The sequence below is a fragment of the Notamacropus eugenii genome, chromosome 4 (genome assembly GCF_028372415.1).
Source record: "Notamacropus eugenii isolate mMacEug1 chromosome 4, mMacEug1.pri_v2, whole genome shotgun sequence".
Taxonomy (NCBI): Eukaryota; Metazoa; Chordata; class Mammalia; order Diprotodontia; family Macropodidae; genus Notamacropus; species Notamacropus eugenii.
Genome location: NC_092875.1, coordinates 287115474 through 287142121, shown reverse-complemented (window position 1 = coordinate 287142121; position 26648 = coordinate 287115474). Strand labels below are relative to the sequence as shown.

The 26648-nt window shown below is 36.5% G+C and overlaps 1 protein-coding gene across 27 annotated transcripts in view; it reads right to left on the bottom strand.

Moving 5' to 3' along the window:
- The window catches only part of CSPP1 (centrosome and spindle pole associated protein 1), a 143011-nt gene that overhangs the window by 87960 nt on the left and 28403 nt on the right, over positions 1 to 26648 (bottom strand). For 26 of the 27 annotated variants that reach the window (XR_011966133.1, XM_072604746.1, XM_072604747.1 and 23 more), the window contains exons 4-6: positions 22128 to 22231; positions 6254 to 6334; positions 3132 to 3233 (exon numbers count right to left, since the gene is read on the bottom strand). Coding sequence is in view for 26 of the 27 variants with exons in the window: in XM_072604746.1 (XP_072460847.1) it covers positions 3132 to 3233; positions 6254 to 6334; positions 22128 to 22231 (287 nt within the window). In the remaining variant the exon portion in view is untranslated. Of the gene's footprint in view, positions 1 to 3131; positions 3234 to 6253; positions 6335 to 10786; positions 10874 to 22127; positions 22232 to 26648 lie in introns of those variants that run through there. The other variant, XM_072604765.1, reaches the window with a different exon arrangement.

The following is a 26648-nucleotide window of genomic DNA, read 5'->3' as shown; positions in this document are numbered from 1 at the left end:
TACCAGGCACTATGCTAAGCACTTTACAAATAGCTCATTTGATCCTCACAACAATTCTGGAGGTAGATGCTTTTAGTATCCCCATTTTACAGTTGAGGAAACTGAAGTAAACGGAGGTTAAGTGACTTGCCCTAGTGTCACAAAGATAGTAAGTGTCTGAACTGTATTTGGGCTCAGACCTTCTTGACCCTAAGACCTGACCTCTAATCCACTCTGCCATATAGCTGCTTTGAACTAAAAATAAAATTAATTTGAATTAAAATTACTTTGCTATAAATTAAACTATATAAAACTCTAAATTAGAGTAGTAAGTCTAATTATTTTTATTATTTTTTCAATGTTCAAACTATATTTTTTTAAGTAAAAGGATCTTCTAAACAATTTTGTAAAACCTTAAAAACTATTCTAAAAACAGCTAAGAAGTGTGTCCTTAGTATATATGGCATATTTTGTTGCCTTCCAACTCAATAATCACTCTATTTATGCACTGTAAAAGCTTTTTTCCTTGGGACATAGCAGTTAGGGAGTTCTTGGATTCCTTCTCAATGGTCCAAACTCTCATTATCATGTCACAGAAAGCAGTCAGGAAGGTTAGAAGAACAAGAACAACTAGTATTTGTATAATGCTTAAAGTTTGCAAAGCATTTTACAAATATTAACTCACAATAACTGTAGAAGATAAGTGTTATTATTATTATCCCCATTTTACAGATGAAAAAACTGAGGCAGGCAGAGATTAAGTGACTTGCCCAAATCACACAGCTCGTAAACAACTAAGGCTGGATCTGAATTCAGGTCTTCTCGACTCCAGGTCTAGCACCATCCCCTGTGACTCCTTGCTACCTATCCCACATAAATGACAATAGAGGCCAAAGGGAAAATTGAAGGTAAGTGTATAACTTTGAGCTTCTATGGCCAGTGGAGGTAGAGACAAGTTTGTGCAGTAATCCAGAATATATAACTCCTCTCATATCCCCACAGGGCCTCTATTTTAACCTTTTTTGCATCACAGATCCCCTTTTCTGCATCATAGATGTAGGGATTCCTATGGATACCTCCTTAGCATGTTTCTAAATGTACAAAATACACTGGATTTCAAAAGAAAACTTATATTAAAATACAGCTATGTATCTATATGTGTACACACACACACACACACACACACACACACACACACACACACACACACACACACACACACACACACACACACACACACACCCTCAAGTTAAAAAACCCAGCTCTACACAAAATTCTACAGTGGATCAGGGTTATTTTCACAATTTCACGTCCCCTTTCCAGGAGGAAACCAGAGGAGCTGTGAGGTCATTCAAACCAAAGTAGATGATATTGTAGAATTGAACTGGCTCACAAAAGGGTTGGGATAATGAAAAGGGAAGAGTATAGCCAAAGCAGCCTGACAAAATGATAAATAATAAAGGGATTGGAGATTACAATGAGAAAAAAGAATATGATTGGGATAGTAGGGGATAGAAAAAGATGGAATGATAAAATATTACAGCCAGATAAAGGAATTTCAGAGTTCATGAACACAGAAGCAGAATACTTGTAGGTCATGACAAGATCAAGGTTACAACCATTCCTGTAAAGGAGTATGTCACTGGACTGGAACCAATTATGAACTGGCAAGTTAAGAGTATTTAATAGAACATGAATATGTACATTGAAGTCCCTTAGTAGGATGGCAGAAATTTGAGTAAAGAGACAAAGAGTGAGGCAGATACCAGTACTTAAGAAAGATAGAAGAATTTCCAATGGGTCAGTAACTAAACCACCAGGAACTGTGTTGGGTGATAAATTTGGATTTAGCGAACCACTTCAAAGGAGAAACTGCTAGGTAAGAGTGGGAGAGGGAAAGTATAGAACAACGGGAGAAGGAAGAGTCCGAGTCCCCACCATCATGTGAGTATGAGAAGTGTAGCCGATACTGAAAAAGGTAGCCAGGGAAGCAGCAGCATCTAGAGGGAGCCAGACCTTGGCAAGTGCCAGAAAAGGAAAGAGGGAAAGAGAAAGAGATTTAAGATGATGTGAAATTTGTTCATGATGGAACAGGCATTCTAAGGGAGAAAAAAGGAGGGGGACAGGGGAAGCAAATCTAGAGCAGTATTACCACTGGAAATGGGAGTGAGATAGATGTTAAATAATTTTTTTTCAAATTGTTATAGCTAAAAAATGAATAACCCTCTGTTTAACCTGGTGAGGAGTGTCTTTGCATTTAGATAGTCTTATACTCAGATGAAAGTCTTTAGGGATATGTACTCCAAGCCTTCCCAGATTAGGAGGACATGCTGGAATTTACACACCAAGTGGCATGATGCAGTCACCTTTATGACATGATAATACAAAATGGTAGGACTTTGGTAGCATTCTATTGGGTATTTAATAACTATTTCTTGATTTGAACTGAATTCTGTTCCCAAAAGGAGTACCTCATAAGGTACTCTTCCTCTGGTCTCCTCATATCTGAGGTTGAGGGAAAGGGTTTGTTCTTCAGTAAAAAGAGTTAATATGGGGAATACAAAAGGAAGGGGGAGGATATTAATCACTGGAAAAAATGAGTGCAGGCTGAGTATTAGTGCATAGAAAGAAATTCACTAAGGGTCGATGATTACATAATTCTAGATCATCCCTACCAAGTCAACCTCATTTCTGGTTGTGATGGTGCTGTGTCCTATGAGGCCTCAAAAAGATCATTCACAAGAGGGAGAAGGAGGTATGACCTGGAAATTCTTTGAATTAGAACAAGAGGCAGTTTTATCCCAAGGTCTCACCCACATTAATGTTCAGTCTATTTTTTTAAACTACTATTTTAAATGTTTTACAGTATTGCTCCAAACATGGGGCATACTTATTTTTGAGCATAACGGCTATGTGATTTTTTTCCTTTCAAAAAATCATTTTATGGACAGTCTGAACAACAAGCTGAATCACTACAGATTTCTAACAACTTGTACATTTTGGATGCATCTGACAGATTTCTTTTAAGGTAAGTCATCTATCTTCAAATACTTGGTAAAAATCTTTAAAGGACAATCATTTTTACAGCATAGTAAAAACTGATAAATATAAATAGTCTGTTTCTCTAAAGAAGTTATTTCAGCAAAACCTACCTCTGGATTTTTCTTCTCAACTTCTCTGAACTTCTCATTCCATTCTTCCTTGTCCTTGAGAAACTGATTGTACTCTTTGTTTCTTTCAAGTTTCAATCTCTCCTTAAGACAGACATCAAAAAATGGGTCACAATTTTAAACTTTATGGAAAAGCTGAACAATTTTATAGAATGATTCTCATTACATTAACATCACCAGGTTTATAATGAAACACAGTGCAATGAAGACAAAAAATGAAATCTGAATCAGAATAATCTTATAATACAAACCAAAGTAAAATAATGGAAAAGGTTCTGTTCAAACAATAGGCACTTCCTATATTAAGAAACAACCTTAAATATTACTTTCCACATTTTCTATTAAAACACTGAATTTGAAAAAAATATAAATAAATGAAAAGCAAATAAATTATATAATTGGATATTATCCATTATATATCACACATTTAGCATATTTAGTGAACAAATATGTCTTCTTGCATAATAAGTATTGCACTTTCTCCAAATAATACTGGTATTTGAGAAACCAGGCACAGGTCTCTGGAATACTTCTGGGATGATCTGTACCACAAGTGGTATCTAACAGTAAACTACTACCTTCCTGTGAGTCCTGAACAACCTGATTTCCATTCCACTGCACTACTAAAAATTCTCTAAGACTACTGACCTCTCAACTGCTAAACCTAATAGCTTTTTTCCGTCCTCAGCCTTACTGGCAGTTTGACAGTTAAATGGTTTCTGTACCATTTAACACTATTTGCAGCCCTTCTCTTCTCCCTGAGTTTCCACCACCCCTCAACCCCCAACACCTAACCATAAATATTTTCTTCTGTCTGTGACACTGATCTTGCTGAGTTCTTCAACTTATCCTTGTAAATGTCCTCCATGAGGCAAAAGAATTTTAGAGGTGGAATGAGCCCAGGCAGACATGAAGTCCAACCAATGCTTGGACTATGAATTCTCCCTTCAGCATCTTCTTCCTCTTGCCCCCTAAATGTACTTGAGTCCCAAAGCTCTGTCTTCAATCCCTTCCTATACTAAATCCATTTAAGATCTAATACACTTCCATCATGCAGAGGTCTCCCATAGCAATATATCCAGCCCAAAACTCTTCCATGAGCATTCCCAATTACATTATGTCTCCTTCTGGATTTAGTGTTTTGACAAGACCTCAAATTCAGTAAGAATTGATTGAATTCACCTCATAACTTCTGTTTCTATTGAGGACATCATTCCAATCATACAGACTTGAAATGGCAACGTCATCGTTCATTTTTCCCTTTTTTTTTTTTTTTGAAGAAAATTGTCACTAATTTTATTTTATTTTTTTTAATTTATTTTTAACACAGTTTATAACAGATAAAGCAATTCAAACTTTTGGTCAGGTGATACTTCTTTTTAAAGCATTTACAATATGAACCACAAAAGAATTTTTTTTTTAAACATTAACCAACTGATACACAAATAATATTTAAGTTGCTAACTTCACAAGCTCTTGACCTAATTGTCTCCACAGTATTACTAAGAATTAAAGGACCCTAACTTATTGTTGTTGGTCTAAAGTCCTATGCCTGATAGCTTAATTTTAAGCAACCTCGGATGTTTCCCTACCAATAATCTATAATTGAATAGATCTGGTATTAAGCTTAAAAATCTTTTGACTACAGGAAATTGCCACCAAGAGTATGGACACTGCAGGGATACAATATCTTCCCAGTTTCATGTCAATTCCAGGCAGGATTAGATTATCCACTTGCATTCAGTCAGGCTTAAAGTCTGCCAGGTGCCAGTGGGGAAATTGAGTCAGGAGAATCCCACCTCAGCCCATGCTTAACAGCTGCTCTTCCACCCTTCCCTTGAGATCACCTTATGCAGTTCATACCAGCATCTCATCAGCTTACTGGCATCATGGATTGGAGGCTCAGATCGCCTTTCTTGCTACCTATACCTGGAGTAAGACTCAGAAGAACAGTCACTTAATAGTCCCACAGCATCTAAAAATGGCAAGTTCCAATAGCCATGTTTCAAATATGATTATAGTTTCACTTTGGCTAAGGAACGTCTTTTGAGGCAAGTCTCAAGTGGCTTACATGCCTTTCTATACATGTTCTAGTTCCTGATTAAATGGCAATCATAAAATCAAATTTACCGTTAAAAACCTTGACTTTTCCATCAATGCCAAATTTTACCCAAGGTTACCTTCCTCTAGGAAATTTAAACTGAAATTCTTTTCTCCAAACTAAAGATGTCATTGATTTATTCTCAGTAATTAATTCAGTCTATTGTTTTAATACTAATTGCTTTTACCTCATTTTGTAACATGTCCAATTTTTCTCCCCCTCACTCCCCTCCCCCAGCTTCCTAAAAACCTTGCATTCTGATTACTCCTTCCCTCAATGTACACTCCCCTCCATCACGCCCCACCCCTCTCCTATCCCCATCTTCTCTCTTTTCTGGCAGGGCAAGATAAATTTCCATACCCCATTCCCTGTAGTTCTTATTTCCCAATTATATGCAATAAAAATTCTCAACATTCGTTTCTAATACTTTAAATTCCAACTTCTCTCCTTCCCCCCCCCCAGCCCCACTGAGAAGGGAAGCAATTCAATACAGACTAAATATGTGTTCTTTTGCAAAAGACTTCCATAATAATTATGTTGTGTAATACTAATTATATTGCCCTCTGTCCTACCCTACCCCCCTTATTTTTCACCCCCTACAACTGACTTTGTCCCTTCTCGAAACTGTTTATTTCTAGTGACTCCCTTCTCCCATTTGCCCTCACTTCTAACATTTCCCTCACTCCACTTGTTGCCTCCTCTCCTACTTTCCTGTGGTGTATATAAATTTTCATATCAAATTTAGTGAGCATGTTATTCCCTCCTTCAGCCACATGTGGGGAGAGTAGCTTTATTTTTTCCCCTCTCCCCTTCTCCCTTTCCACATTACATAACCAGAATTAATTTATATGGTTTCTAGTGATCCAAGGGACCCAAATTTATCAAAAGAAAAGTAATATATCTCAAATAGCTTTAATTTTTTTGCTTAGATTTAAATTAGAAGTACATTCTTTAATAATTTTGTTTTCTTAGTAAGACTGAACATTCATAACAATTAACCTACCTTGGCAGATAACCTCTCACCAATAGGAAGAGAAACTCCCAGATTAGATGGATCTATTTCACCCGTAGCCACAAAATTTTTCTGTATTTAAAAAAAGAACACTGATTTACCTTTTGATATTGAATATTTCATTTAATATTTAAAAATGCATATTTTATATCCTATATTATATAACACTATTACATATTGGAGGTCAAACTCCTGAAAATAACGGCTCAGTAGCACGGACCTTTAATTTGTAATTTGAGGACCTGAATTAGAATCCCTGCTCTGCTACTTACTACCTTCAAGACTTTTGGAAAATCATTTACTTTCCAATTAATTGGATTTTATCTGCCTCCTCTGAACCTGGTGATTTCCAAGTTCCCTTTTTACCCTAATTCCTATGATATTAAAATGTAGTCTAAGAAACACAAAATAATTAGGAAAAAAAAATAAAGAAAATTTTATGTATTTGGCAACTGACCAAAAGACAGATGTTGATCTTATTTTTCACATATCATGGTATTCAATTCAAGGACAAAAAATAAGAGACCACTTTTCAGTACACATTCCTATGCCAACCATATAGTCCTCCATTATTAGTGTTAGTGATCTATATTTCTTTACCTGAGGTCATAAATCTCCTTATGCATACTACAAAGACTTCTTTGGGAGTTTTTTTTGGGAGGGAGGAAAAAAAAGGGAAAGGGAGAAGAAGAAAGAGTGAATTGATATATGCATTATTTATGCATTTTACATGAATTATGTATTTCTATTCATAGACTCCAACATAGTACTCCTGCTTCTAGGTCAGTCTCCTTTCCAACTAATTCCACATATGACTACCAAAACTTACTTCAATATACTTCAAAGATCTTTGATTTCATCAAAGTGGGTACACAAGAAGTTCCACTAACACACACTGTTAAAGTGGATGGCTCCAAGAGTTAATGACCAAAAACATTTGCTTCATAGCTAACCTTTCAGTGAGAAGAATATCCAAACTTAACTAAGCTGGCACCCAAATAAAAGATATTCAATCTATCTAGAGATACACACTTGTAGTCTTTTTATCTTTATATACTTCCTAAAGCTTGCCTTCTGCTGTTATAAACTTTGAGCATCCACATGCAGCAATGAGAAATCAGAGTATGGCTTTGGTATTACCAAATTAATCTTTCTAAAACATGTTTTCATCGTATTATTGCACTAAAATGTCTACCTTAAACACACACACACCTTACTCCCCACCAATATCCAGAATCCTGTCAGGTCTTCCTTAATACCCCCCACATATGCTATGCTAACCAATTCATATTTCCATTTTAGTATTCTTCATTTTACCTAGAATGCCCGATCTTCTACCAAATTAAATCTAGTTCATTTTAGTTTTTTTAGCACAGTTTTCACTTTATGTAAGTGAGCCATTTCACAGACCTCTATGTGAAGCAATTTTTATGTAATGTGAATCTGTCCATGGATGTGAGAAAGGGAGGGACAAGGGAGGCAGGAAGGGGGCCATTCACCTGTGAAGGGAGGGTGCTGGTACATGGCTCGAGGATATATGAAGGCTGGGGACAGAGAAGCCAAGAACAGGAGGAGGAATATTCAGGGTCTGGGGCCAGCCACATGGCCAGAACCAAGGGGGATAGATACACAGATGCCAGACACAGATAAATACACAGATGGGAGAGAAAGGATGACACACAGGGGTCAGGTACAGATATTCAGTACCTGAAGACAGACACGTGGGGAGCTGGACACAGGGGAAGAAGAGGCCACAGGTCTCAAGCCAGGTCCCAATGCTGGGGCAACACTGGTGGCATACTCAGTCTTCTGCTTTTGCTTTGAGGGTTTTTGTTTTTTTTTCAGTGGGGAGAGGGTGAAAAGGAGGCCACAGAGTACAAGCCAAGGCACAGGGGCAGAGAGAGAGAACACAGTACTACTGTTGTTATCTGTCCTTCATTTTTGAAGGACATTACAGTTGATGTCTTGACTTGTGTGTGAATTGGATTTAAGTGAGACAGAGTTGCATAAAGTTGTCAGCCTCACTCTCTCTTCCTGAGTCATGAAAGTCCAATGACAGGACTAAAAGTCAAGAGGAATAGTGATGACCCAGGAAGCAGTGGATGACCTTGACATCTTTGATGTTTGACCAAGTTTTAAGCACTCCATGGCACAGGCTTCAGCCACCTTCATGGCCATTGGAACAAACTGTTCTCATCCACCTACTCTACTGGGGAAAGTCTTCATATGCTTGGTCTGTCAGTTACCCTCAACCTCATTTAGCCAGTCTGTTTTGACAGTTTACCAAGATGGGGCCACTATACATGCTAGTTTCTGCTTCTGGGAGCCACAGGTGAATACCCAAGGCAGAAGAGCAGCCCTGAAGCCCTCACATCAGAGGTACTAGTCCTCCCTGAACATTCCATAATACCCCTGTACAGTAAAGTTAACATGGGTAGTTTTTTTTGGAACGTGGATTTCTTTCAGAATTCTTAAAATTAAATTTACATAAAGTGAGAACTGTCTATACAGGTGGAATGGTATAATGGAAAGGATCAAAAAATTAGTTCTAGTTCTGGTTTACTATTTATTGGCCAAGTGATTGGGAAAATCATTTCACCACTCTGAGATTTAGCTTTCTCATCTGTAAGATAAAAGAGTTGGGCTTAATGATCTTTAAATGACTCTTGATATTCTATGATATGACTGTTTAAAATGGTCACTGAATCAATAAGCATTTATTAAGAACATACTATGTGCTAATTGTAGTCCTAAGCACTGGAAATACAAAGGCAAAAAACAGTTTTCAAAGAGATCACAGTCTAATAAGAAATAATTTTGTTCTCTCCATATGTACATATTATTTCACAAAAGTCATACACTTAAAGCCTCATCATGAGATGGAGATAACCTTAAGATCTCAGAAGGCTATACCAGCAAAACACAAATTCCAATAACTTTCCGCCATCCTGAAAAGGTTTTAAGTATAATAATGAAGGACAGATATTCTGTCCAAGGATCAATCTAACTAATATTGAAAAAGGTCATACCAGTAGGATAGCTGCTAGATAATTAATATTTTTGCAATAAAAACCCATTGAACAGTAACAACCACAACAAAAATCCGCAAAATGGCCAGAGTCTCATAACTTTTACACTGGTGATATCAAACTCAAATAGAAACAAACAGATCCCCATTCAGCATATGTTGCCTTAAAAAAACCACAAATTAATATTATCTATGTTGTACTATATATTTACCTATTTTGTGAAACATTTCCTAATTACATTTTCCTCTGGTGGGCACACTCAGGAGTTCCGCAGTGAGAGTCTGACAACTTGTTTTGCACTGGCATTCTAAAAGTGACACTGTTGTCCAATGACTAACAAGCTTATTAGAGTGCAAGAGAAACTGAATCACATAAATATTGAGATTCTCTTATTAGAAGTTAAATCAGAGAACAAGAGGGAAAGTGAATCTAAATGTGAGGTTGTTCTTATAAAGGCCAATAAGAGACTTTGTAGAACTGGTTTCTCATGAGCCCACATGCAAGAAGAAAAATCATCTATTCATGGTATACCTGGTCTTGTTTTGTCATTTTCACAATAAACATAAGCAAAAACACACTATGAAGATAACTGTAGATTATGCACCAATATCCATCTGAGAACTTGACAAAATTCTTCAAGCTATGCCAACATTAATAAGCAAAAGTTAAATTTGAATAATTTTGTCATAAGATGACAAAACGTGTCTGTGCGTGCGTGCGTGCGTGCATGTGTGTGTGTGTGTAGGTTGAGAGGCAGAAACAGAGAAAAGACAGAGACAGAAAGCATACAAATAGAGTTCAGAATTAAGAAAGAAAATCCAAAGGCTTATAGGTTATTCAGAAGCTTCTCATTTATAGAAAACTCTAGAAGTAGCCATTAAACCACATGACAAAACAAACTATTTCTTATGATATAGGAAACAAGTGGTTCCTAATATGGAAGTAATTCCTGAAACTTCTACCTAGAAATATGGCCACTGACAACATAAGGCCACGGTCAAAATCAACAAAATAAAAAGATAAAAGAAAAAATCACCTAACATGATTATAACAAGCTCCAACCTGACCTAATTAAATAAATCCCTAACACCCTGAGGATAAGAAACAAAATGGATAGAGGAAAAGAGATCATCACTAGGACCATTTCCTTCTGACGGTCAATCAATGTAAAGGAAATAGCACAACTGGGCATCTGAACAAAAGAGCCCAGAAACCACCTGGCCAGCAAACATCGAAATCCTCTGCTCAACAGACAGACATGCAGCCAAAAGCAACACGAGTTTAAAATATAAATCTATTATAGCAAAACATTACAAATAAAGAGAGTGAAAGATTATGTATGAGAAGTACTACATTATAAAACAGAGAAGAGAAGCTAAGGGGAAAACAAATCTATGAAAGACGTGGCATGAGACCCAAATGAACCAGATAATTCCCAAGACCATTTTATAACTAAAATGAGATAACAACGAATAGACAAAAAAATAAAACATACCTGAAGCATTTTAATAGCAACCTATTTTCATCATCTATGTCACTGGAAACACCACATTTGGACTCTAACAGCTCAGTTCTGCATGCTCTATATTATAAGAAATAAGTAGAAATGGTACTTAAGAAAATGAAGTCAGGAAATTTAGCATTTCAGAAAAAACTGCTGGAGTGGGCTTACTCCAAAGAGAAGAGATCTATGCCAGAAGTAACAGTTTCAAAAGCACTGAAGGACCAATTTACAACGTATCTGATAAAGGTGAAACTACAAAACAATAGGGAAAAGGTATTACTACACAAAATAGGGTATCTAGAGGACATCAACAACTACTGACCAATATGCCTCTTTTTTCATTTCTATAAACTGATTATAAAACTATACGGCAGTCAGGTAAGTAGCTGAAAGCTGCAGTACATATAGACCTGTTATTTATTGTTTGCTGATAATTTAAGCAAAATGTGGAAGTCTTCTCTAATGAGTTATCTCTCACCATGAGATTCTTTTGATAGAAGCAACCACAAAAGATAATTTTGCTCAATGATCCTTGGACTGTATCAAGCAAGGCATAAAATGGGGAGGGTATATGCCTGCCAAAATGTTACTGTCCATCAAGAAGAATATTGTGCAGATTCTAAATCCATAGTGATGTCCTCCAGACGCTCCTGTTTGCAGACAATATTACAATGAATGACTCAAGTCTCAGACTATTACAGGATCTCCTCAATAAAATTCATAATTAATCAATCAGCAAACATTAAGTTACATGGTCCTCCTCCCTCCCTTGCTAAAGACTTCTCATTGAGATTATCTTTCATTTACACTGTATATTTATTTAGAAGTAGCTAAGGGACACAGTCTAGAGTATTGCACTTAGAGTCAGGAAGATCTGAGTTCAAATCTTGCCTGATATGGTCACAGCCTCAGTTTTCTAATTTGTAAAATGAGCGTTCTAGAGGGTAAGAGAGGCCATAACTGAGACAATCACTGCTGTCAATGAGCTTATTCAAAAGAGGCAAGTTTTACAACCTAAACAGCAAATATCAAACGAGTATCATGCTTACTGCCCAGGCTCTCTCATATATATATATATATATATATATATATATATATATATATATATATATATATATATATAATCAGTACGTCTTTATTTGACATCAGTATATAAAATGGACAATGAACTGGAAGCAAAATAGAATGTGAAAAGGATAGTTTGAACCACATTTGAGAAATACTTGTTTTTAAAAAGCCCAAGCTATTTCCTAGCACAAAGACCTATTTTTTGTGAATGTAAACATTCTTTTAGCAACATCATAGGACTACAAATCATAGAATGCCACCATCTCCACAGTATCTGAACTTCAAGTGAACCAACAGGCCAACAGAGATAAATGATGAGGATAATAAATAAGTACGCTGAAGCTCTACTACCAAAGATGACTTGCATGCAAAAAGCAATGTAAAAGATATAATCCAAAAAATTTATGTAAATAAATAAACTAGTCATATACCAAGGAGAGTAAGGGAACATAGCAATCCAAATACTGTACTTTTGCCCATGAAAAATATTCAGAGATCTAGAGGAAAGCCTCCAGCATGTTAGGAAGATCCTTTATGGAATATGAATGGAAGGACACAGGCAAGAATCACTCAAAATGGAAGACATCTATGGGTTGAGATTTTGACTCTGGAAAGGAGTATCCCATGGATGAAATCACAGATCCAGTGAAGTCCCAAACAATTTAACAAATATTCATCAAGCACCTATTATTATTAGTACCTTCCTGGATAAGGCATAGCAAAAAGTATGATCTTACAATGTAATTAAGGAGTGAGGATAACTACGTTAAGTAATTAAATAACAATACAGGTGTAATTAAGCATTAAAAAGACTGTGATAGCCTAGTATACCAGTAATTCTCTTGGAAATCAGAAACCACTTTTTAAAGCCCAAATTCAAAGCCTATACTTTCTATAAAAGGCTTCCCAGAAAGTCATCCTGATTTCCCTTAAAGAATTTACAAAGTCTATTGATTCAATAGTTATCTGCCATCTTTGTGCTATTTTCCAGTTTCTTCTAGTAATTCTAATTTCTACTCTAGAACTAGACTGGAAATAGTAAAACAAGTCTGTGGAGGCAATCTGGGAGTATGGATGGGGGACTTAGTATCAACTTCCCAGATTTATTTTACATCATTCCCATTTATACATTCTACATTCTAGTGAGACTGTATTATTAGTTATTCCTAAAACTCAATTTCCCATTTTCCATGTCTTTGTCCAGGCTGTTCTCCATTTCTGCAATGCATGACTTCTTCACCTCAAACCTCTTTAATAAATAATAATAATAATAAAAACAACAATTAACATTTATATAAAGTTTTAAGATTTATAAAGCATTTTACAATAAATTGTCTCATTTATCTTTACAACAATTAAGAGGTAGTTGCTGTTATTATCCCCATTTTATAGAAGAGAAAGCTATCAGAGGCAAAGGTTAAGTCAGTCTAAAAGGCTATGCTAAGCATTGGGGACACAAAGAATGCCAAAAGACAGACACTGCTCTAGAGGCACTCACAACCTAGGAGGAAGTAACATAAAAACCACTATGTAAAAACGAAATTTATACAAAGTAAAATAGAAATAACTAATAGAACTAAGGAGGACCAAGAAAAATTTCTTGTAGAAGGTGGAATTTTTTTAGAACTTGAAGAAAGTCATGGAAGCCAGAACGTGGAGATGAGGAAAGAGAGAACACTAGGCATGGGAGATAGCCAATGAATATCTCTGGAGTCTGAAGATGAAGTGTTTTGCATGAGGAATAGAAAGGATGTCAGTGTCACGGGATCAGTTACATGAACATGAGTAAAGTATAATAAGCCTATTAAAGTAGGAGGCTGCCAAGTTGTGAAGAGCTTTGAATACCAAACACAGGTTTTTATACTTGGTCTTGGAGATTATAAGGCACCACAAGAGTTTACTGAATAAGGTGGATTGACAAAGTTAGATATGATCTTTAGGAAGAATAATTTCACAGGTGAGGGAAAGATGGATTGCAATGGTGAGGGTCATGAGAAATGGGAGATCAGCCAGCAGGCTACTGTAATAAATCAGGTATAAGGCAATATGAGTCTTCATCAGGGTGGTAGCAGAGCAGAGGAGAGAAGAGGGCATACTTAAGAGATGTTAGAAAGGACTTGCCAACATATTGGATATGGGAGATGAGAAAGAAGATTTTTGAGGATGACGCCTAGATTGCAAGTCTTGGGGGAATGGGAGAATAGTAGTAACCTTGACAATAATAGGGAAGTTCAGAAGGAGGGTTTGGGGGGAAAAAATAACGAGTTTAGTTTTGGATATGTCAAGATTAAGACATATAATTTCAGTCTGAGATATCTAATAAGCAATTAAAGATGCAAATCTGAAGTTTAGGGGGAGTAAGTAGCTGGATAAGTAGATCTGAGAACTATGCACACAGATGATAACTGAATCCATGGGACCTATTGAAATCACCAAGTGAAACAGTATAGAGGGAGAAGAGGACCTAGAACAGGAGTGGGGAACCTGCAGCCTCAAGGCCACATGGGGCCTTCTAGGTCCTTGGGTGGGGATTTTTTACTTAAGTCCAAGTTTTATAGAACAAATCCTTTTATTCAGGGGATTTGTTTTGTGAAGTTTGGATTCAGTCAAAGTGCCTCACCTGAGGACCTAAAGGGCCACAACTGGCCTTAAGATCACAGCTTCCCCATCCCTGACCTAGGTCAAAACTCTATGTGATACCTACTGTTAGGGGAGATGATTTATATGAAGATCATGCAAAAGAGACTGAGTAGGACAGGTCAGAAAGGTAAAGAAGAATAAGCAGTCAAAAAACATTTATTTAATACACACTAAGTGCTAGGCACTGTGCAAAGTGCTGATGATGCAAATGAGAAGATGACAATTCCTGCCTTCAAGGAACTTACAATTAGAGGGAGTACACAAAAGGAAGCTGAAAAAGTGGGTATGGTGCTGAATGAGATGGGGAGAATGTGAAGACATTTCATAATAAAAACATGGGGGACATTGTATTTTCTAAATAAAATTTCTTTTCCATAAGGCCTCTCTCCCTGGATACCTGAGTTTCAGGTATATAGTGCTTGTGGATGGTCAGTTGGTGCCCCCCTTTACCAGCTACCACTTTTCTTTGTGAAAGTGCTGTGGGCTGTAGCCAAAACTTGGAAGTTACTCAAATTTCCCCTCTGTTTGGTTGTACTGTTGCCAAATCAACATTACCAGTTCCCCCTTCTCCCCCTCCCCTCCTTTCTAAAGCCACATCAGCAGTTAAGTTAGGTATTAAATGAAGTAATTGTGCTGGGATAGGTGAAAATTTCCCAGGGTTTGTCTAGTCTTTTCCACGCTTAGATTGTAAGCCCACCTCCCAGCTAATGGAGAGGTGGGATAGTAGGGACGTGGGATTCTCTGCATTAGTGTATAAGAATTGTAACCTGATTTCTGTAAGTTGCCTCCTTCCATCAGCCCCATCCAGGTGGAGGGATACCCCTTTCTCACCAGAATTGTAATAAGTCATTTTCTGTTCTTATTGAGAAGCCTCTTCGTTTATTTAAAATTTTGAGTAAAGGTCTTTTATCCCATACAGTATGTTGCTGGAGGGTACCTGGTATGATGTGATGGTAGTGGCAGTGGAGTCTAAACCAAATTAAGCAACTGGTGGAAAATGTAAATGGCTGAAAAATTCTGAGGCCTCTATAAAGGGGGTTTGGGGAGGTTTTCACTGTGTCCTCCAGAACTCAGAACAGAAGCAAAAGGGAACTAAGGGTACTGAGGAAGTGTTGAGAACTGAAAGCAAAGCAATCTCCTTGATATTTCTGGTGATGAGATGGGAAACATGAAGATCTTAAAAGTCCAAACCAAGCGGGGCAGCTAGTAGGAAATGCCTATTCACTACTAAAAAGGAACAGTCAGTTAGCGAGGAGAAGAATCAGAAGAGAGTAGTGCTCCAAAAAACTTAGAGTTATCAAGGAGAAGAAGGTGACTAATGGTAGTAAAGACTGAAGAGATAGCAAGAAAGCTGAGGATTGGACTTAGAAATTTGAAGAATGTTAAATAGTCTGGGGCAGGCTAGGTGCAACAGTGAAAAGAATATCAAGTAGGCTAATCAGTTGATCTAGATGGGATTAAGGAGTGCAAGTAGTCTAGGGTAGGTCAAGAACTACAATGAAAGGAATATCAAGTAAACTAATTAGGTAATCTAGGTGGGCTGGGGTGGGCCAGTTGCCTTGGGTGAAGTTGATCTGGGCTGCTAAAATTTATGGGAGAATTCAGGGACTGAGTTGATTTTGAAGACACAGTCTTATCCTCTTAGGGGTCCAGGTCCCCTCACACCATCATTCCCCCTCAAACAAATGGGACGCAAAATCTTTTGGGGGTAAGGTCTCAGCTTCTGAAACTGCTTCCAGCTAGCAAGGGGCATACAACTGTCCCTGCCTCTGTAGGTAGCATTCAAGGGGTCAGACTTCGGAACCTGACTAATACCAGGTCCAGTGGATTAGGGGCCTTTGACTCCATCGAAGGTTGGTATGCAGCCTGAGAAGCCATCTGGAAGTGGATGGCCTGGAGCCTGGAAGAAATGAATCTGGCAAGGAGGTTAAGCAAACAAGGGCCAAACAGGAATAAAAGGAATATGATCAGGAGTAGAATAAGTATGGGGACTAGTACAGAAAAGAACTAGGATCTCCATGAAGAAGATGATTTGGGGGCACTGAGGTTATTAGGGATTTCTTGCACCCAACTAGCCTTTCCCAAAATACATTCAGTAAGTATTTTGCACAAGAGTTGCTGATGTACACACAGCAAGAGGTATTTGCCAAGATGGCAAGCAGGTAGTCTAGGGCTATTCTATTATTTAGAACCACATTTGCTAGGAAATCCAAAGACTGCTGGATTTCCCGGAGACTATAAACTGTATTGTTTGTCAATTGAAGAATGGTCTCTATAAAGTTAGAGAGAATAAGTTCATGTAGTAGGTGACCATACCAGGGCATGTGATATTCTACACTCCCTTTTTAAGGAACCAGAGAATGTTTCCCCAGAATTCATGTTTTGCCCTTTTCAAGGTAGAGGTTCTGGGCTTTGTGGCATTGAAAATGGAAAAGGGGAGAGCTAAAAATCCAAAGTCCTATTGGGTGGCCAGGACAGAAGAGAGTTGGAAGAAAAGTGAAGGCATCAGTTGTAGACAGCCTTCTCAAAAGTTTAACACAAAAGAGAAGAGACAGAGGATGATAACTAGTGGGGATACACAGATGAAGTAAGGGGTTTTTTGAAGATGGGGAGAGATGGGCATGTTTGTAGACAGTAGAGAAGTAGTAGACAGGGAAAGACGAAAGAAAAGTGAAAGAGTGGAGAAGATGGAAATTGTGATCCGAAGAAGATGGGATGGAATGGAATCACTTGTGAATATAGTAGAATCTGTACTGGCAAGGGGAATGGCATATCAGACCAATGTGAAGAAGGAATAGTTGCAGAAAGTATCACAGTTATGTGAGATGAGAAGAAGGAAAGAAGACTGAGCTCTGAGAGAATGGCCTCAATTTTTATAAAGGATCATGTAGTTATTGTCTCTGGTTGGACAAAAACTCAAGTCTTCCTGACTCCAGGTCCAGTGTCCTATCCACTGTATCTTCTTACTGCTTCTAAAAAATTTTTATCTTCCTTCAAGTTTCAGTTTAAGAGCACCTCCTATGTAAAGACTTTTACGCTCACCTCAACCAGATGCTCTACTAGTCTTCTATCAACTTATCTGTGTAAGTTCACCACCACAACCCTATTCCCCTGCAAAATATAAATTCTTTGAAGTATCCTAAGTGCCTAACACATTATCTTCTACATGGCAGTTGTTTGTGGTGAGGAAAATACTGTGAAGCTGAGCTAAAAAACCAATGGATTTGGAATGAGAAGACACTTTAGTTTAAGTACAATTGGTTAAGATGAAGAGATGTAGGCTATAAAGTTAGGTGGATTCAGAACCAACTGAATGACCAAACCAAAAGAATAGTTCATTAATATCTCTGTTGTAAACCTGGAAGGTATCTAGAGGATCTATCACAGACACTGTATTGCTTAACACTTAAGTTAATAACTTGGATAAAGGGCATAAATGGCATACTTATCAAATCTGCAGATGACCCAAAACTGAACAGTAGAGTAACATGCTGGACAAGCAAAGATCTCAACAAGCAAAATCACTGGGCTAAATCTAGTAAAATGAAATTTAATGGGAATGTGTATAGATGGATAGACAGATAGACAGGCAGACAGAGAGATATAGATAGATTAAAACAACTTCACAAATAGAGAATACCAACCAGTGATACCAACCAAGCATGTTAAAACACGCATATGAAAAAGATCTGAAGGTTTCAGTGTTCAGAACAAGAATCTAAATCTGCCTTGATCATACTCTATCCTTAGTCCTGTATGTCAGCTCTGAACACCAAATATTAAGAAGGACACTGAGAAAATGAAAAATTTCCCAAGGGAAGTAGATGAGGATGTGAAGAGCCTTGAGATCTGTCCATATGAAGATCAATTAGAAGAAATGAGTATGTTTAACTTAAGGAAGAATCAGGGAGGACATAATCACTGCCTTTAAGTCTTTTAAAAGACTGTAATATGGAATAAATATTTATTTTCTGCTTTTTGTGTTTGGCCCAGAAGACAGAACAAGGAGTATCGAATGAAAATTGAAAAACCATATATTGGTTCAATATAAGAAAAACTTGATAACAATCAAAACTATCCAAAAGATAAATGAGTTGCCATAGGAGGCAGTAGATTTCCCTTTCACCTGAGGTTTTCAACAAAGGCTGTAAGACCACTTGTTAGGAATGCTGTCAAACAGTATTCTTACTCCAGTATGGGCTAAACTAGATGGATTCTAAAGTCCCTATCAACTTTCAGATTCAGTGAAATTCCAACTCTGATATTTACTTTCGATGTGATCCTGAATGAGTCATTCTACTTCTCTGAGACAAAACTCCTTCAACTATCAAATGAAAACAATACCTGGACCACCTGTCACTTGAGGTGGTGGCTGTTTCTGACAAAGGATAGGGACCATGGGTCCAGTGGGGTTTTCAACTGGGAAGTAGATCAATGACAATAAATAAGTAGCATATACTAAAAACTGCACATCTGTATTAGTTTAATCTTAAATACACCTAAAGGAGGACATTTAAGTGTCATAACTAGTATGCAGTGGTTCTTCAGAAACTCTACTTTTACAAAGGAATTTAACCCTTATTAGAAAAGAAAGAAAACTGGAACTAGCTGGGGGCTAACTAGGGCAAAAGGAACAGGATAAAAGAAAGGGTGGCTATCTGGGTGTGTTTGTGGACAGTGTTTAATGTCAGATGAGTTCCTTCAAGAATCAACAAGCTGAGTTGGGCTTACAGCACTCACAGAGCCACTCTCCAGAAGAGAGACAAAGCTATACTAAATGCTTTTAACAAAAAGCATCTGAATAACACAGCTTTCCTAAAGGCATAACTAAAATAGGAAGAACTACTAGTTGTGAATAAGGTATTTTGTAAACTTTAAAGTGATACGTAAATGTAAGCTAATGTAATACCATCGAATGGCTTACATTTCTCTTATGTGGACCCTTCAGAGTCCAGCAGAATGATGAATTAGGCATTCAGCAAATACTTTTTAATACTGATAATACAAATGTAAATACAAATCTCATTAAACATCTACCACTTATAATTATCATAATAATTTTTTTTAATAATTGCATTTATTTATTTAACATACACTATGGAACTTTTACTACCAAACAACAACTGACTCTTACACAGCACTTTACAGCTTACAGAACACTTTCTTTACAAAACTGTGACGTACAAGTACTGTATTATCACTCCCATTTTAAAACAGTTTCTAAGGCCTGACTTGAAATTTCCAATTTTTTTACTGGAGTCTAAGTTCTTTAGATGACTGAGGCCAGTAGAGAAATCTTTGGAAGTCAAATGGGAAGGAGCGGCAGAGAGGGGACCAGGGAGTGTTACTCTTTCAGGGACCTGGGATCAAAGCTAACAATTAGTGAACCTAGGAGACTAAGTCCTTCACAGAACTGAAGACCAAGAGATGTCACTGGAGAGAAGAAACAAAGAAGACAATCTGAATGTCTCTTACCAAGGCTCCCATATCTGGAGCTGTACGATTGAAGAAATAGCTTCTATAAAGAATGAAACATGTAGCAGAGTCAAATAAATTGGCTAGAAAACTCAGAACTTGACCTAACATCTAGCCCAGACAGAATTGAAAAGGAGATTATTTTTTGTACATCAAGGAAAGAAGGGACTAAGAAAGTTAGTTTCTTGAACATTTACAAAATACCAGATTTAACTATGAAGGCTTACAAGCCTTCCTCACTGTCACTATAAATTCCTTTTGTGTTTTCCATTAGCCCTTGGTACTAAAATTCTTTAAAAAATACACCAAAAAAAAAAGCCAGGGTACTGTTCTAGAGCAAGGAAGAAGGGGAAAAGTTTGCATTTTTTTCCACAGGCAGAAGTGGAGGAATCAAGGTTTCGAGGAAGAGGCAGCAATGAAAAAACAGTAATGTGTACTGCTGAGCCAAATCCTACCAACAAGTATTGGTAGGAAAAAAAGAAGTATGAGGGTGAGGGATCAGTATAGTAGGTCTCATGGTATCATACCATAAAAGAGGTTTTTTGATTTAGATTGCTAAATGCACTTTTTTTATCATCTGCTTCTTTCCCACAAATATGCAAAAGAAACACAGGCTTATTGTTCAGTTAATTGAGCTATTATAACATAATTACACTATACTCATAGGTACAACTTTCCATAAATAAGTTAATAATTTAAACCCCTATAATAGGTCATTAATCAACTGAATATTTCTCTTTCTATCTACCATTTAATAAAGTTTAACCTACTCATGATTAACATGGTCATTTACATGGTGACAAATGGCATGGCAGCTCACACATGAATTTACATTAACAGCAAAGTCTCTGGAAAGAATTCGTGATAAAGCAAAGATAACAAATGCAATGCAGGAATCAAGACAAGAAATCTGATTACATTAATGAAATACATTAATCATGTATGGAATGCCATCTTGCAATGAACAACAAAAGTTATGAATTACTACATTCTTCAACAACACAAAATAATTGCTCTAATTGGTAGAAGAGCAGTCAGAGGTATGCTGATAAATGTTTAACAGGCTATCCAAAACACACTAAAACACTTTTACATTTAATTGGCGTTGTTAAAATTTTCTCTTGTCACTTTCTTAAATCTAAACAACAAAACAATGATGCAAGCCTTGATTTGCAGGGTTTGCCAGTTTCCAAGGAGCACACACTGAAAATTTAACAAACAGCTCTCAACAGGAAGTAGGATTAGCTCCAGCACACCCCTGTAGCAGCAACCTCAAGCACAAAAACTGCAAGCTACTATTTGAAGAACTTTTAGAAGATTGCATATTTCAGGTACTCTACCTTTCTTTTTGCCTGTGTAATACTCTGAAGTCAAGAATACAATGCATTTACAATTCTTTCCCTGAATATGCAAAAATAATGTTTTAATTAAAACAAGGAGCTAAGATACAGGTGAGATAAATTCAAGACTGTCCTAGAAGTGAGAACATCTTATTTCTGATTATTTTACAAATACAAACAAAGCTTAGTAATTTACAAATAGAAATGAACTTGTTTTGATATTTATTATGAATCTTAAGAGTTTTAATGTCTTACATTAGTCAACAAATTGCATTCAAAAGAAAGTTTATATTCAACAAAATAGGTAAAAAAAATTAGGCAAAAAAATTCAAGAGTTCAATGGCTAAACAATTATATGGCTACTTACATTTACTATCCTATTTTAAAGACAGAAAATAATTCGTAACAAGAACTCTATTACTGTGCTCAAAAACAAATCAATAAGTATCTATCATGAAAAATTACAAGTTATTTCAAAACATATCACATTTTAAAGGAAATGTGAATTCAAGATTTAGAATCTCATTCAAAACTATAATCTGTTGCTCTGTAACAGGTAAGTAAACCTACAGCAGTCACTGGTACTCTACATTCCCCTAATGTGCACCTTTTCACTCTGATTTTTGCCTCCGATTTCTTTCTTTCTCCAATTTTTCTTCCCTATCTATGTTTTCAGTGTTTCATTGCCATCTGCATGAATGATTAAACTCTGCAACTAAGTTTTGCAGAGCAAACATTCCAGTGTTTTCAGAAGTGTTGAACTGATGCTACTGCTCAACAACACTCCTCTTCATTAAGAGAATCCTTACCTGAGTGAGATATCGTCTGTAATCTTGCCGAAGTTCTTCCTTTAGCTTATGTTTCTTCCTTTCATAGTCTTCACCGAGTGGTAAACTCAATCCATAGTCAATCCCTGCAAAATATAAAGTGCTTACCAACAACTTAAACAGCAGAACTTCCCTTTCAATGCATTCTTGGTAGAATAAAACAGATTGGGAAACAAAATCCACTTATATATCTACCTTTTGATTACTAGCAAGTCTCAACTATTTTAATCTTTGAACTACAAGCAAGTTGGCACAATAAAAACCAAAGAAAAATGATGCATTTAATGTCATCTAATTAAGCTATCATTTTTGTGAAAGAAAACTCTAAGAATATGTTTGTTCATTTCCAATTCTAAACGGCCATGTAAGCAACATGTTATCTTTTTCGTGGGGAAGCATACAAAAATAAATGTGTTAAAAACACTTGTCTTAGAAAATATATTTATGGTTTTCAGCAGTTTCATCTTAAGATAAATTTAAACCAATAGCTTTGAAAAAACTATTTCACAGAAACTGAACATTTCCTTCAAAAATGATTTTTAAAAATATTCACTTTAAGTGAGCTTTAAAATTAGGTAACATACTTTTCAAATGTTATTTTTTATTATGAAAGACTACGTCAAGCATAGGTAACAGATGACTATTCTTTTCGGGTTTTTGAAGGCCCTCTTTCTTTCTCTGTCCTTACAAGATAAAAAAATATAATTTCAAATATTTTCATTTTTAACAAAATATAAGATTTTCCTTTTGAAATTCAGCAAGGCATGTAGTTAAGATAACTAGCTACTGTGTATATGTTGCCATTGGTATCACCATTTCTATGTCTTGTTTCTCACAAAGCAACTAAAGAATGGGAACTTGTCATAGGCATGACATATCACTGCTTTATTACATCACTAAAATATTTCAGAAATTTAGCCAAAGAGATATAAATTACAATGGATGCTCACTGGATTTTACAGATTTTTAATACTATACATATTCTACAACATGTATTACCCAGTTTTCTTCATTATCACTGTATTGCCATGTTTATTGCTAAACTACTAATATATGACACCTCCTATAGCCCTTAAAATGACTTGCTTATTATCAACACACACACTTCCCTAAAGTAATGCCTGTCAGCTCATGCTGCTAATAATTCTCTTTCAGGAGTCTAAAGTCTTCCATAACCAAAAAGCATTAACTATTCATTTTTTGTTGAATAGCTAGCAGCCTTCTTTTAAAATCAAAAAAACTAAACCTCCCTTTAGAGAAGTACTAGTATCTACCATTACAGAGGAAAAAAAGACTTTTTATTCCAAATCACATCCAAAACAGGGTAAAAGGGTATGAAAATTTTTTTATTTTTCTATTTTTGCATTTAGATAAATTTTCACCCAAAAGCAGAAGCACAATAACTATGAACTGAAGTTAAATATCTGAGCATACATGGTGTCATAATAAAGGCTTTGTTGTGCAATGGCACTATACGCTAAGAGGACTTAGTTAGCTAACTCATAGTGGGAAGAGTAAACAAACTATTCACATCTCAGAGAAGCACAAATGTTATATTTAGCAATGTTATATTTACTTTTACGTGTATGTAGTAGGTTAATTTAAGTTTATTTTCACTTATCAAGACTATCTGCCTTTTAATATAAATTCAAATGTTACTTACAATGCCATTATATTTTCAGCTCTACCTGATTAATAATTATGTAATTCTAAACAGTGTTCCACCTCTGAATTTAAGGAGGAACTTATTTCTGAGGAACTCTATCAACACTCAGAGGCCTAATAGGTAAAATACTGAATAAAATTAAAAGTAGGTAGAATAAGTTTAATTTTTCCATCTGTTTTAGCACTTCAAGCTGAACAGTAACTATGACATGCTAAATTTGCTTAATGTTCTAAAGAAATATAGAGACCTACTAATTCATGGTTGTCTTCTGATGGTTCTAGTGGCAAGTAATGCTTAAGGGGCATTTTATGGTCATTTGTAGTGATGACACTTCACAAAGTAAAACATCAATGACCACAAGAGTTAAGAGTAAGTTTCACAAGTACGACCAAGTAAATACTAGTATTTATTTTATACAGCAATTATAGGTTAAATAAAATCAATTTATAGGACCAATGTATAAATCATTCCTTAAGGGGTCATTGAGATGTATATTTTTAAATTAAAATTTTACTTTTCTCATATAGGCAGTATGTTAAATCCAATGCATTTTAAAATGCCCACTATAAGCAAAGCACTATGCTAAGGCGGCAATGAAGATACAAAGATAAAAACAAAGAGAGCCTCCTGCCCTCAAGTTTTTACATTCTACAAGGAGGACACAACTTAGATACAGATGAGAAAAAACCATTAAATAACTTAGGAGAATCAGGAAAAGATTCACAAAGAAGTGAAATGTGAACTGAGCTCTGAAGCAAAGTAAGGATTCTGAGAGTCAGACAAGAGATGAGAGTGAATTCTCAAAGATAGTTAGTACAAATTCTTGGGAATAAGAGATAGAATACCAACATCTACAAATAGCTGCTAATGGCAGTAAGAACAGGACTACCCCTGGTCACCAGAAAGCCTCGGGATTCTTCCAGCGAAGCAAGGCTCAAATGAAGACAGTGGTCAGGAGTCTAGTAGCTCCAACGTCCCCAGTACTCTGTTCTCAAACACCAGGGAGAAAGCCCTGAAGATGCCCCACTCTGAACCTCAAAATTTGAGGCAGGCAGAAATCAGCACAGAAACCCAGAGGAGTTGGAGTGAGACCAAGCAGGGTCAACTATCCCACTCAATTCAAGAACCAAAGCAGAAGAGATAAGTAAATCAAAGAAACCGAACTAGAATCATTAACTGTTGTAGATCTAAAGATATTCCAAAAGGAGAAAGCAAATCTATACCAACTGCAAGCAATGACTCAAGTAAAAAACTGATTTTGTACAAGGTCTACATAAATACTTAGAAGAAATAAAGCAAGAAATAAAAAAAGAAAACGAACATTCCAAAGGAAAGAACTGGAAGGAGCATAAGCAGGTTAAAACAAGTGATTAATCTCAGTGAAGTAACAGATTCACTAAAACAAGATTAGAGCAAACAGAAATCGATGATTTCACATAAAACAAAAAATACAGAACAATATCAAAAGACTGAGGAATAGAAGAAAATACAGGATATCTGGTATAAAAAGCAACTGGCCTTGGGAAAAAAGTTCAAAAAAGGAATAACCTAAAAATTATTCAAATCCCTATATGCCAATTGTTCCTTACAACGGAATGGTATGCATATGCATAAAAAGTAGATGTGGATTAGAGGTGTACAGTCTATAGCCATAGTCTCTGACCCAACCGGAGGTATTTTTTTTTTTTTTTTTGGATTATGGCTTTTAATCCATTCTGCTATCCATCTCCATTTTATGGGAGAGTTCATTCCATTCACATTCACAGTTATGATTACAATCTGTGTATTTCCCTCCAACCTCTTTCCCACCATTTGTGCTTTTAGCTCTCCCGTCTCCCTTCCCCTCCTCAATAGTATTCACTTTTCTCCCCCTCCTCCTGCAGCCTTCCCCTCCTTCTTTTGACCCCCCTCCCTTTTAGTCCCCTTTACTCTTATTGCTTCTTTCCTCCCTTTTAGCCCCCCTCCCTTTTACTCCCCTTTACTCTTATTGCTTCTTTCCTCCCTTTTAGCCACCCTCCCCTTTCTTCCCCCTTCCCCTCCTACTACCTATAGAGCTAGTTAGGCTTATCTACTTAAGATTATTGTTCCCTCCTTTGAACAAATCAGATGAGAGTACCTCTCAAACAATGCTCATCTCCCTCCCCTCCTTCCCTCTACTATAGTTTTGTACTTCTTCCTGTGATATAATTTGCCATTTTCTGCTTCCCCCTTTCCACACCTCCTATTACATTCCCTTCTCATACTTAAATCATATTTTTGACATGACATCATTTACTTTATGCCCGCTCCCTCTACATATATCCCTTTTATCATAATAGCTGCACAGTTCTCAAGATTAACAGGTATCATCTTCCCTTATAGGGAGGTAAACAGTTTGCCCTAATTGAGTAGCAAGTTTTTGTTTTTGTTTTTTCCCCTCTGTTTACCTTTTTATGATTCTCTGGAGACCTGCATTTGAAGATCAAATTGTCTATTGAGTTCTGGCGTTTTGGTCAGGAAGCTCTGGAAATCCCTTATTTCGTTGAATGACTTTCTCCTTGCCTGAAATGTTATGCTGAACTTTGCTGGGTAGTTGATCCTTGGTTGAAGTCCCAACTCCTTTGCCTTACGGAATATTGGGTTCCAATTCTTTCGATCTTTTAATGTAGAAGCTGCAAGGTCCTGTGTGATCCTGACTGTGTGTCCTTGATATTTGAATTGTTTCTTTCTGGCTGCTTGTAGTATTTTCTCCTTCACTTGATAGCTCTGGAATTTGGCAACTATATTTCTTGGGGTTTTGAGTTTGGGATCCCTTTCGGGAGGGGAACGGTGGATTCTTTCGATGACTATTTTGCCCT